The sequence below is a fragment of the Apostichopus japonicus genome, chromosome 17 (assembly GCF_037975245.1).
Source record: "Apostichopus japonicus isolate 1M-3 chromosome 17, ASM3797524v1, whole genome shotgun sequence".
Lineage (NCBI taxonomy): Eukaryota > Metazoa > Echinodermata > Holothuroidea > Aspidochirotida > Stichopodidae > Apostichopus > Apostichopus japonicus.
In genome coordinates, this window is record NC_092577.1 from 4,560,001 (window position 1) to 4,574,017 (window position 14,017).

The window sequence follows — 14,017 nt, forward strand, 5'->3', positions numbered from 1 at the left end:
CTTCTCCAAGTAAACCTGAAGGAAAAAGAGAGATTGAGAGAGAGAAAATGTGAAAGATTGGTATCATGAAACCAAATTTTCCTATCCCAGATTTAAGATTTGTTGCCGCCATGTTTTAATGAACTTCCAACATGATACGTACGTACACACATTATAAGTTAAAGAGTACTGCACAAATCGTTACTTTATCTCAATATGTCTAGCTCAGAGACTATACTGGGAATCATGTGTCAGCAGCTCTAGGTCCCAACTTTTAATCGCAACCCTCCACAATCTGAAATCTATGGGGTATGTACAGCCTTACTTTTCAAATGGAGTTTCTCAGGTTGGACACTAGTTTCTTGACACCCACAGAGTAACGATTTTAGGCATCTGAACAAAACAAATTATGTTAACACAGCTAGTGCTATGCACCCTATGAACACAACACAGTATCGTAATAACCAGTGTTTTGTACTCTATGAACAAAACACAGTATAATAATAACCAGTGTTATGTACCCTATGAACACAACACACAGTATTATAATAACCAGTGTTATGTATCCTATGCACAACACACAGTATACTTATAACCAGTGTTATGTATCCTATGCACAACACACAGTATACTTATAACAAGTGTTATGTACCCTATGCACAACACACAGTATACTTATAACCAGTGTTATTTACCCTATGCACAACACAAAAATAATAACAAACAGTGTTATGTACCCTATGAACACAACACAGTGTAATAATAACCAGTGTTATGTACCCTATTAACACAACACAGTGTAATAATAACCAGTGTTATGTACCCTATGAAACATGATAAACAGTATAATAATAACCAGTGCTATGTACCCTCTGCACACAAAATGCAGTGTAATAATAATATGTGTTCAAGTGGCATTAAGAAATATCATGGAAGTGAAGAGTAAGTTTAATACAAACCCACTTCTCCTACTTTCGTATGCAGCTGCTTAGCCTTTCAGGTCGGTATTATTATATTTACTATTCGTCTCACTTTGAGGGACATTTTCCTGAATTTGCGCAGGTCCCACACTGCCTTTATAATTGTAGCTGAAACTCACTGAAACCTCGTCAACTCATTGCATGCATCAATGCGATCTCAATGTGAACTCCAAACTGCCATGGATAACACACCCCTCAAATGTCTCATCCACTCGTGATGACGTATGCGGCCATGTTGAAATGTTCCATTCATATATGTAAACGTTTAAACTACTGCTTTTAACCAATCCACTGTACCCTGCCTACCTACACCTTACCGTTATTTTACCTGCAACCTACCTGCATCCTACCTACAGGGATGAGCCTGGGGTAAAACAAATCTTGGAATTTTGCAAAAAATTGCGGTATAGGCTCCAGTTTGCTTATGCTACAGTGTGTTAGGATAATAGTTTTTGTCCCTGAGGTAGAAAAGAAATCACAGATATTCCGCGAATTCGCGGAAAATGCTCATGCCTGTACCTTCCTGCCCTTCCTACACCTTTACTTTTTTTTATTCACTCACCACAACCTTCTTCATCTTCTCCATAAGGACAGTCCAAGATATAATTACACAACTGTTCAGTACTAATAACACTGCCATCACTGCAATTACCACCCATGTCTAAAGAAAGATAAAAAAAATAAAAAAAAGGTAACAAGAAAAAAATAAGGCGGTAATGTAGTCTCGTCATTGCCTTTCCACTTGCTGCTAAAGTTAAAAGCACCAATCGCATATGTATTGAAGGGTGAAGGGTTAAGATATCCAAAAAACGGGGAAACAGAAACATATATGAACAAAACTTAGCCATCCATGGTTTGAATCTGCACGTGATATGCTAGTTGCTCTCACAGTGACACTAACATCATATGAACAAAAACTTAGCCATCAATGGTTTGAATCTGCACATGATATGCTAGTTGCTCTCACAGTGACACTAACATCATATGGACAGAAACTTAGCCATCAATGGTTTGAATCTACACATGATATGCTAGTTGCTCTCACAGTGACACTAACATCATATGGACAGAAACTTAGCCATCAATGGTTTGAATCTGCACATGATATGCTAGTTGCTCTCACAGTGACACTAACATCATATGGACAGAAACTTAGCCATCAATGGTTTGAATCTGCACATGATATGCTAGTTGCTCTCACAGTGACACTAACATCATATGAACAAAAACTTAGCCATCAATGGTTTGAATCTGCACATGATATGCTAGTTGCTCTCACAGTGACACTAACATCATATAGACAGAAACTTAGCCATCAATGGTTTGAATCTACACATGATATGCTAGTTGCTCTCACAGTGACACTAACATCATATGAACAAAAACTTAGCCATCAATGGTTTGAATCTGCACATGATATGCTAGTTGCTCTCACAGTGACACTAACATCATATGGACAGAAACTTAGCCATCAATGGTTTGAATCTACACATGATATGCTAGTTGCTCTCACAGTGACACTAACATCATATGAACAAAAACTTAGCCATCAATGGTTTGAATCTGCACATGATATGCTAGTTGCTCTCACAGTGACACTAACATCATATGGACAGAAACTTAGCCATCAATGGTTTGAATCTGCACATGATATGCTAGTTGCTCTCACAGTGACACTAACATCATATGGACAGAAACTTAGCCATCAATGGTTTGAATCTGCACATGATATGCTAGTTGCTCTCACAGTGACACTAACATCATATGAACAAAAACTTAGCCATCAATGGTTTGAATCTGCACATGATATGCTAGTTGCTCTCACAGTGACACTAACATCATATGGACAGAAACTTAGCCATCAATGGTTTGAATCTGCACATGATATGCTAGTTGCTCTCACAGTGACACTAACATCATATGAACAAAAACTTAGCCATCAATGGTTTGAATCTGCACATGATATGCTAGTTGCTCTCACAGTGACACTAACATCATATGGACAGAAACTTAGCCATCAATGGTTTGAATCTACACATGATATGCTAGTTGCTCTCACAGTGACACTAACATCATATGGACAGAAACTTAGCCATCAATGGTTTGAATCTGCACATGATATGCTAGTTGCTCTCACAGTGACACTAACATCATATGGACAGAAACTTAGCCATCAATGGTTTGAATCTGCACATGATATGCTAGTTGCTCTCACAGTGACACTAACATCATATGGACAGAAACTTAGCCATCAATGGTTTGAATCTGCACATGATATGCTAGTTGCTCTCACAGTGACACTAACATCATATGGACAGAAACTTAGCCATCAATGGTTTGAATCTGCACATGATATGCTAGTTGCTCTCACAGTGACACTAACATCATATGGACAGAAACTTAGCCATCAATGGTTTGAATCTGCACATGATATGCTAGTTGCTCTCACAGTGACACTAACATCATATGAACAAAAACTTAGCCATCAATGGTTTGAATCTGCACATGATATGCTAGTTGCTCTCACAGTGACACTAACATCATATGGACAGAAACTTAGCCATCAATGGTTTGAATCTGCACATGATATGCTAGTTGCTCTCACAGTGACACTAACATCATATGAACAAAAACTTAGCCATCAATGGTTTGAATCTGCACATGATATGCGAGTTGCTCTCACAGTGACACTAACATCATATGGACAGAAACTTAGCCATCAATGGTTTGAATCTACACATGATATGCTAGTTGCTCTCACAGTGACACTAACATCATATGGACAGAAACTTAGCCATCAATGGTTTGAATCTGCACATGATATGCTAGTTGCTCTCACAGTGACACTAACATCATATGGACAGAAACTTAGCCATCAATGGTTTGAATCTGCACATGATATGCTAGTTGCTCTCACAGTGACACTAACATCATATGGACAGAAACTTAGCCATCAATGGTTTGAATCTGCACATGATATGCTAGTTGCTCTCACAGTGACACTAACATCATATGGACAGAAACTTAGCCATCAATGGTTTGAATCTGCACATGATATGCTAGTTGCTCTCACAGTGACACTAACATCATATGAACAAAAACTTAGCCATCAATGGTTTGAATCTGCACGTGATATGCTAGTTGCTCTCACAGTGACACTAACATCATATGGACAGAAACTTAGCCACCAATGGTTTGAATCTGCACATGATATGCTAGTTGCTCTCACAGTGACACTAACATCATATGGACAGAAACTTAGCCATCAATGGTTTGAATCTACACATGATATGCTAGTTGCTCTCACAGTGACACTAACATCATATGGACAGAAACTTAGCCATCAATGGTTTGAATCTGCACATGATATGCTAGTTGCTCTCACAGTGACACTAACATCATATGGACAGAAACTTAGCCATCAATGGTTTGAATCTGCACATGATATGCTAGTTGCTCTCACAGTGACACTAACATCATATGGACAGAAACTTAGCCATCAATGGTTTGAATCTGCACATGATATGCTAGTTGCTCTCACAGTGACACTAACATCATATGGACAGAAACTTAGCCATCAATGGTTTGAATCTGCACATGATATGCTAGTTGCTCTCACAGTGACACTAACATCATATGGACAGAAACTTAGCCATCAATGGTTTGAATCTGCACATGATATGCTAGTTGCTCTCACAGTGACACTAACATCATATGAACAAAAACTTAGCCATCAATGGTTTGAATCTGCACATGATATGCTAGTTGCTCTCACAGTGACACTAACATCATATGGACAGAAACTTAGCCATCAATGGTTTGAATCTGCACATGATATGCTAGTTGCTCTCACAGTGACACTAACATCATATGAACAAAAACTTAGCCATCAATGGTTTGAATCTGCAAATGATATGCGAGTTGCTCTCACAGTGACACTAACATCATATGGACAGAAACTTAGCCATCAATGGTTTGAATCTACACATGATATGCTAGTTGCTCTCACAGTGACACTAACATCATATGGACAGAAACTTAGCCATCAATGGTTTGAATCTGCACATGATATGCTAGTTGCTCTCACAGTGACACTAACATCATATGGACAGAAACTTAGCCATCAATGGTTTGAATCTGCACATGATATGCTAGTTGCTCTCACAGTGACACTAACATCATATGGACAGAAACTTAGCCATCAATGGTTTGAATCTGCACATGATATGCTAGTTGCTCTCACAGTGACACTAACATCATATGGACAGAAACTTAGCCATCAATGGTTTGAATCTGCACATGATATGCTAGTTGCTCTCACAGTGACACTAACATCATATGAACAAAAACTTAGCCATCAATGGTTTGAATCTGCACGTGATATGCTAGTTGCTCTCACAGTGACACTAACATCATATGGACAGAAACTTAGCCACCAATGGTTTGAATCTGCACATGATATGCTAGTTGCTCTCACAGTGACACTAACATCATATGGACAGAAACTTAGCCATCAATGGTTTGAATCTGCACATGATATGCTAGTTGCTCTCACAGTGACACTAACATCATATGGACAGAAACTTAGCCATCAATGGTTTGAATCTGCACATGATATGCTAGTTGCTCTCACAGTGACACTAACATCATATGGACAGAAACTTAGCCATCCATGGTTTGAATCTGCACATGATATGCTAGTTGCGCTCACAGTGACACTAACATCATATGGACAGAAACTTAGCCATCCATGGTTTGAATCTACACATGATATGCTAGTTGCTCTCACAGTGACACTAACATCATATGAACAAAAACTTAGCCATCAATGGTTTGAATCTGCACGTGATATGCTAGTTGCTCTCACAGTGACACTAACATCATATGGACAGAAACTTAGCCATCAATGGTTTGAATATGCACATGATATGCTAGTTGCTCTCACAGTGACACTAACATCATATGGACAGAAACTTAGCCATCAATGGTTTGAATCTACACATGATATGCTAGTTGCTCTCACAGTGACACTAACATCATATGAACAAAAACTTAGCCATCCATGGTTTGAATCTGCACATGATATGCTAGTTGCTCTCACAGTGACACTAACATCATATGAACAAAAACTTAGCCATCAATGGTTTGAATCTACACATGATATGCTAGTTGCTCTCACAGTGACACTAACATCATATGAACAAAAACTTAGCCATCCATGGTTTGAATCTGCACATGATATGCTAGTTGCTCTCACAGTGACACTAACATCATATGGACAGAAACTTAGCCATCAATGGTTTGAATCTGCACATGATATGCTAGTTGCTCTCACAGTGACACTAACATCATATGAACAAAAACTTAGCCATCAATGGTTTGAATCTGCACGTGATATGCTAGTTGCTCTCACAGTGACACTAACATCATATGGACAGAAACTTAGCCACCAATGGTTTGAATCTGCACATGATATGCTAGTTGCTCTCACAGTGACACTAACATCATATGGACAGAAACTTAGCCATCAATGGTTTGAATCTGCACATGATATGCTAGTTGCTCTCACAGTGACACTAACATCATATGAACAAAAACTTAGCCATCAATGGTTTGAATCTGCACGTGATATGCTAGTTGCTCTCACAGTGACACTAACATCATATGGACAGAAACTTAGCCACCAATGGTTTGAATCTGCACATGATATGCTAGTTGCTCTCACAGTGACACTAACATCATATGAACAAAAACTTAGCCATCAATGGTTTGAATCTACACATGATATGCTAGTTGCTCTCACAGTGACACTAACATCATATGAACAAAAACTTAGCCATCAATGGTTTGAATCTACACATGATATGCTAGTTGCTCTCACAGTGACACTAACATCATATGAACAAAAACTTAGCCATCCATGGTTTGAATCTGCACATGATATGCTAGTTGCTCTCACAGTGACACTAACATCATATGGACAGAAACTTAGCCATCAATGGTTTGAATCTGCACATGATATGCTAGTTGCTCTCACAGTGACACTAACATCATATGAACAAAAACTTAGCCATCAATGGTTTGAATCTGCACGTGATATGCTAGTTGCTCTCACAGTGACACTAACATCATATGGACAGAAACTTAGCCACCAATGGTTTGAATCTGCACATGATATGCTAGTTGCTCTCACAGTGACACTAACATCATATGGACAGAAACTTAGCCATCAATGGTTTGAATCTGCACATGATATGCTAGTTGCTCTCACAGTGACACTAACATCATATGAACAAAAACTTAGCCATCAATGGTTTGAATCTGCACGTGATATGCTAGTTGCTCTCACAGTGACACTAACATCATATGGACAGAAACTTAGCCACCAATGGTTTGAATCTGCACATGATATGCTAGTTGCTCTCACAGTGACACTAACATCATATGGACAGAAACTTAGCCATCAATGGTTTGAATCTGCACATGATATGCTAGTTGCTCTCACAGTGACACTAACATCATATGGACAGAAACTTAGCCATCAATGGTTTGAATCTGCACATGATATGCTAGTTGCTCTCACAGTGACACTAACATCATATGGACAGAAACTTAGCCATCCATGGTTTGAATCTGCACATGATATGCTAGTTGCTCTCACAGTGACACTAACATCATATGGACAGAAACTTAGCCATCCATGGTTTGAATCTACACATGATATGCTAGTTGCTCTCACAGTGACACTAACATCATATGAACAAAAACTTAGCCATCAATGGTTTGAATCTGCACGTGATATGCTAGTTGCTCTCACAGTGACACTAACATCATATGGACAGAAACTTAGCCATCAATGGTTTGAATATGCACATGATATGCTAGTTGCTCTCACAGTGACACTAACATCATATGGACAGAAACTTAGCCATCAATGGTTTGAATCTACACATGATATGCTAGTTGCTCTCACAGTGACACTAACATCATATGAACAAAAACTTAGCCATCCATGGTTTGAATCTGCACGTGATATGCTAGTTGCTCTCACAGTGACACTAACATCATATGGACAAAAACTTAGCCACCAATGGTTTGAATCTGCACATGATATGCTAGTTGCTCTCACAGTGACACTAACATCATATGAACAAAAACTTAGCCATCCATGGTTTGAATCTGCACGTGATATGCTAGTTGCTCTCACAGTGACACTAACATCATATGGACAGAAACTTAGCCATCAATGGTTTGAATCTGCACATGATATGCTAGTTGCTCTCACAGTGACACTAACATCATATGGACAGAAACTTAGCCATCAATGGTTTGAATCTACACATGATATGCTAGTTGCTCTCACAGTGACACTAACATCATATGAACAAAAACTTAGCCATCAATGGTTTGAATCTGCACATGATATGCTAGTTGCTCTCACAGTGACACTAACATCATATGGACAGAAACTTAGCCATCAATGGTTTGAATCTGCACATGATATGCTAGTTGCTCTCACTGCGACACCAACGGAAACATTTAGTCAAGGCCTTGACACTTTACACTAAAGCTCAAAAAGTGAAGAAAAATAACATGACACGATAAAGTGTATCGTACGTTCAATCCTGGCATCACTAGTTGCATTTGTTAGGAATCAGATATCTCAGTCTCTCCCATTCTGGAGGAATGATACCTATGAGGCCTTCACATTTTGCTAGTTGCTCTCACAGTGACACTAACATCATATGAACATTTTGGTATTCAACTCTACGTTAATCAATAACGATTTGGTACTCAACTCTACGATAAGCAATTACGATTTGAATTCTCAACTCTTCTAAGCAATACGATTTTGGTACCCAAGGCTACAATCAGCAATAACGATTTGGTACTCAACTCCACACAAAAAAGGAAGCAATAACATTTTGGTACTCAACTCTAAAATCAGCAACAAAGTTTTGGTACTCAACTCTACAATAAGCAATAACATTTTGGTACTCAACTCTAAAATCAGCAGTGATGTTTTGGTACCCAATGCTACGATCAGCAATATGTTTTGTGCCCAATTCTACAATATGCATTAACGGTTTGGTACTCAACTCTATGATAAGCAATAACGTTCTGGTACTCAACGCCAGGATCAGCGATTTATCTCAGAAATCATTACTTTCTGATATCATGTTTCAAACCTTTCCAGAATTTGACCTCCACCAATTTTGACAGATTTCCGTGTACTCCACGAGAGGAATCTACACATACCGATGATATAACTCAACATAGTGAGCCATAGTGTAATATGCTACACAGTTTTTCAAACTTTCACGTCTGCCCACCTCAAGTGAATTACAGCCTCCACTTATAACAAAAGGGTTCTTGTACTCACACTATTGTGGAGCTACATACCATTAAGTATGAAGTTCATCCTAGCACAAGAGTCACATACGTAAACACACAAACACGTACACACCAGCAGCACTGCAAAGATTTCATTTCGTGTCTTCAGAAGGGAATCGAACCGGTAGGGTTTCGTATGACCTTTATCAACTATATAACAATTCATTTAAATAAAGCATAAGGTAGGTTTGCTGAAGATGTCAGGAATAGGGGAGCAAAAAAATTGTCATTTTTAGAGCAGCTTTCACCCTCTGGCCTGCAAATTTTACAAAATCACTCCAAAAAGATTTATCGATATCAACCCAAAATGTGGTATTAATGGAATAGAATAAGCCTATAGCCAAAGGTGGCACCATGAAAAAAAAAAAGAATTGGGTTATCTAAAGGTTGAATGTAGATTGTATCTGTCAAAATCACTGCGATTGACATTTATCATGACAAATGTGTTGAAAATGTCTCTTTTCTTCATAATTTGTATAATTTTGCAGACGAAAAATATATCATTCGAACCAAAACAAAATTCGGCATTTTGATGAAACCTTTGATGTCAGCCATACTGTACCTTGACAGCTAAGCAAACAATCCAAAATGTATCACATTTCCAAGGACTAAATTGATAAGATAATAAAAGAAACATTAAATTATGGTTTTTATAAACCTCTGTCAATAATAATATTACAGACCACCTACAGTGATCCTTTTCTGGAAGTGATGAAGAGATTATCTGGCAAATAAAATGGCTCACTTTCAAACGACCACACCTAGAGTCACGAAAAAAAGATATTGGGATGGAATTTTCACCCTTGGAAAAGTTGAAATTTTTTTTTTTTGGTCTTCCCTTGTAGATTGCCAAATTGTCTTTGCAGAAAGAAATATTTGGCTAAATATAGTTGACCGGAAACGATTAAGTGTCGACCTTTCGGTTCGACGGTGTAACATGTTTACCTGCCACGATGGTCAGATTTATGAAGAATCCACGTTCGTTGAAGGCGCCGTCGGTGACGAACGTCACCCAGAGTTCGTTGCCGCGGGTAACAAATTGCTCATCCGGTAATTCCGAGCCTGTCAGAGCAGCCAGTTCTGTCGCTGTGTTATTCGGATCACGGCCGGAACCGAACCTCAAAAAGTCAAACCCATCCTCCAGAGCGAGGTCGAAGACGTTGACGGCAATCAGAGAGCCTGGCTCGGAGACGAAGGTCCAGGTAATGTACTCGTTGTTAGGGTAATCCTCCGGATAGTCTGGGGATGCCACGTACCCACGTTTGCCAACGGCTACGGGGTCTATTACAAAATCAAGTGAATCACAAAAATGACATGGTGCTCCTTTTGGGTGGGGGGGGCAGAGGGGCGGGGATGGGTTATGACAGGAATAAGACATAGAGAAAGCAGCCTACAAGGGGAGTTCCAAAGATAAACATGTGTGGGTTAAAAAATAGATTTCATTGTAAGTTCTCCTTTTTCCTTTTTTTTATCTCAAATGGCAAGGTCATAAAGTTTGAATGATTTTGGGTTTCATTTGTGGATATAGTTGACAAGCATAGATTTGCTCCAGAAGAAGAAAATAGCAAACTTTGCCAACGTTTTTGAACAAAGGAAATATTACAATTTTGACAGAGCGCTAAGGAAAGTCTCCTGATTTTGACCGACAATATGATGGATAATTCCAACATCACAACTTTTTTTCTTTTGTATTTTACATTTTTCTTGACCAGAATTTCATACTCTGGCACCAATTCTGGCAGTTTTCGTTTTCATTTTGTTTGGAAAACAATTAAAAAGGTGAAAAACTGAGTAATTTTACACATAGGAGTATTACTTTTCACCATGTCATACCTTTCATATTTGCTTACATGATTTTTCGTTCAAGCCCTCGATCATCATTTTGCAAACAGTGTCACATAAATTTCAGTTATAAGATATATTTCATCAATAATTATCTCTGCAACAACTTCATGATTAAACACACAGTGTACTATTTCAGTGGTCAAGCCAATTTTGCCTTCACACAGGAAAGTAGTGCTGGCCATAAGAGAACTTGTTTATACAATCATATGGTGGCTGGTCAATTAATTAGGTGCGATCAAGGAAGAATCCTAATGGCAGTACTTGGGGTAGTTTATGCTGTCAAGTAACAAATTATTAATGCTCGAGTGAATTTGAGGAGGACTGGTTTTCTATAGGCAGGCTTGATTGTTATTTTCTTTATGAAGTACAAAACAATAATGCCTCTTTTTGACGATGTCGGTGTATCAACTTTCTTACCGCAGTCCTCTTCATCGCTGCCATCCCTACAGTGCCATTCATAGTTGCACAGATCCTCGGGGTCGATAGTCTCGCCATCACAGACAAAGAATTCTGGAAAGGGGGAAAATTGGAACAAGGAGTTTTGAGCACCTTGAAGCGGCATTTTGCATTTTCAGTAGACAATTTCAAAAAAACTAGTTTTACTTTTTAATATTTTTTGAGGAGAGAAATGTAAATGTATGAGACAAGTGAATGAATTTGGCTTAATCTACAACATTTATACAACTGCATATTAGTATTAGCTTGTATTAACTCATAGTAACGGAAGCTTACAAGTGCCATCGAGTCGATATGATCTAAACCCTAATAAGTTGTTTTCTTCCAGATAACTTTTGAAATGACCAGATTGTAATAGTCATATAAAATAAGTCATCACAGATCAAAATATTTACAAACAATTGTCAAATTGCACATTTCAAAAATGTCAACAATTTAACATTTTGCAGAAAATTGTTAAAAATGACATAACATTAATTGTCGATTCAACATCTTTCAGAATGATATTGAAAAATTGTAAACAACTTGCAAACACATTAACACTTTGAATGAAATTGTTGAAAATGATACTGACAAAAAGTAACACTGCAATGTAACATTTTAAGAATTTGCTGCAAAAAGCAAAAAATTTAAAATTCATCACATTTCTGAACTTTTACCTTCTTTTTAACAAGATATTACATCTAGTATCTGTACATTTCTCGATTATGAACTTTTTGTGTGAAAGATGTCCTGGGTGGCACATTCGAGCTGCCGTAGATTGATATTGAAAATTGCATTGCAAATTTGTACGCTAAATGTATTCCCTGTAATGTTTTCTTTCTTTCTTCACACAAATGCTATCAATGTTTTGTAGATGGGCTTAGCAATGTGCTATATCCAAGGAAGGCGTGTTGGTAGGAAGTTCGGGGGGGGCGTTGTGGTCAAGTGGTTAAGGCAGTGGATTGGTGAACTAAGGATTACAGGTTCGAGCCCTGGCCAGATCATTGCGTTGTGTCCTTGGGCAAGGCACTTTATCTCCATTGCCTCTCTTCACCCAGGTGTATAAATGGGGACTTGCGAGGTAACTTGTAAATATAGCTGCGTGCACCAGTTTGTGGCTGCACCCTATGGGAATTCCCCCGGGGGACACGTGGTTGTGGGGCACTGTGGTGCCCCAGGAGAGATTGATTGAATTGCGCACACTTTGGTGTGTAGGTGTGACAAGTTACCAATGACCAAGGCTAACTTGTCAAAGCACTACGATCTCGATGTAGCAGCGCTACATAGGTGTCTAATATGTATGTATGTATGCGTGTATGTATGTATGTATGTATGCATGTAGGAAGTGACCTTGATACGGAACATACCTTCTTCTGAAATGGCATAGACATTGCCATAGTAACCACTGTCGCCAATTGCATCATCGCTGGCGAACAACGTCACCAGCGTATTTCCCTCGGACATAAAAACGTAGGGTAGATCTAACGAGTCTCCCGTGAGACTTCTTTCAAAGTCTGTGGAAGTCGGGTCCACTTCGTTGCCCACATACAGGAAGTCAAAACCCGCTTCTAGAGCAAACTCTGTGATGTTGAGGACTAGGCGATAGCCGTCTGGAGCAACAAAGACGCTTCTAATTTCGGACAAGTCATCGTAGACATCGGGAAAGTTAGGACTGGACACCGACTGTGGTTCTTCTGAAACATCGTCTGAAGATGAGAAAAAAAAATATGATATTAGGTTGCGTCAAATATTGCAATCAGACATGTTACAAACACTGTAGTCCTTGGGGATTTAGTGCTTGACAGACTAGGGCAAGGGTTTCCTAACTGGGGTGCATGAACCTCTCAGGGGGTGCGTGAGTCCATCCCAGGGGGGTTCGTGAGACGTCTCTGAAAGTCAAAACTAGAGTACTTTTTGTTGAACTAAAATCTGATATATCATATATAATTTAGTAATGTTCAAAAGTCACCTATCAACAACCTCCACAATATTACTCTATGCACTTGATCTTCTTTGAAGCACTGTAAAAAGCGTATTATAGTATAATAATGACTCAGATCGTGTCTCCATAAGTTAGGGGTTTGTGGACACCTCTGACATCCGCAGGGGGTTCCTGGGGGATAAAGTTAGCGAAACCCTGGACTAGGGGAATAGACCACAAGGAAGGGAGTTCCCTCTTTGCTGAAATAACATCAACTGTGTCAATAGAAACTTACCCCCGAGGCCAAAACACATCTGATGAAGCTATTTTACAAACTTTCCTTAACGATTATCAATACAAGAAGGATGAGGAAATTGCTTTCTTCTTTACTGTTTTGAGCAGCGTTTGATCTTGCACTAAGAGTTCAAATCTAAACTGTACAGAGACCGTTACTAGAAAT

General features: G+C 38.8%; 1 protein-coding gene across 1 annotated transcript in view; it reads right to left on the reverse strand.

Annotated features, from left to right (window-relative positions):
- Positions 1–14,017, reverse strand: part of LOC139984292 (CUB and sushi domain-containing protein 3-like) — a 74,129-nt gene that overhangs the window by 7,786 nt on the left and 52,326 nt on the right. The window contains exons 25-29 of the mRNA XM_071998143.1: positions 13,004–13,342; positions 11,616–11,708; positions 10,299–10,634; positions 1,522–1,620; positions 1–15 (exon numbers count right to left, since the gene is read on the reverse strand). The exon at positions 1–15 is cut by the window's left edge and continues 324 nt beyond it. Of these exons, the coding sequence (XP_071854244.1) occupies positions 1–15; positions 1,522–1,620; positions 10,299–10,634; positions 11,616–11,708; positions 13,004–13,342 (882 nt within the window). The remainder of the gene's footprint in view (positions 16–1,521; positions 1,621–10,298; positions 10,635–11,615; positions 11,709–13,003; positions 13,343–14,017) is intronic.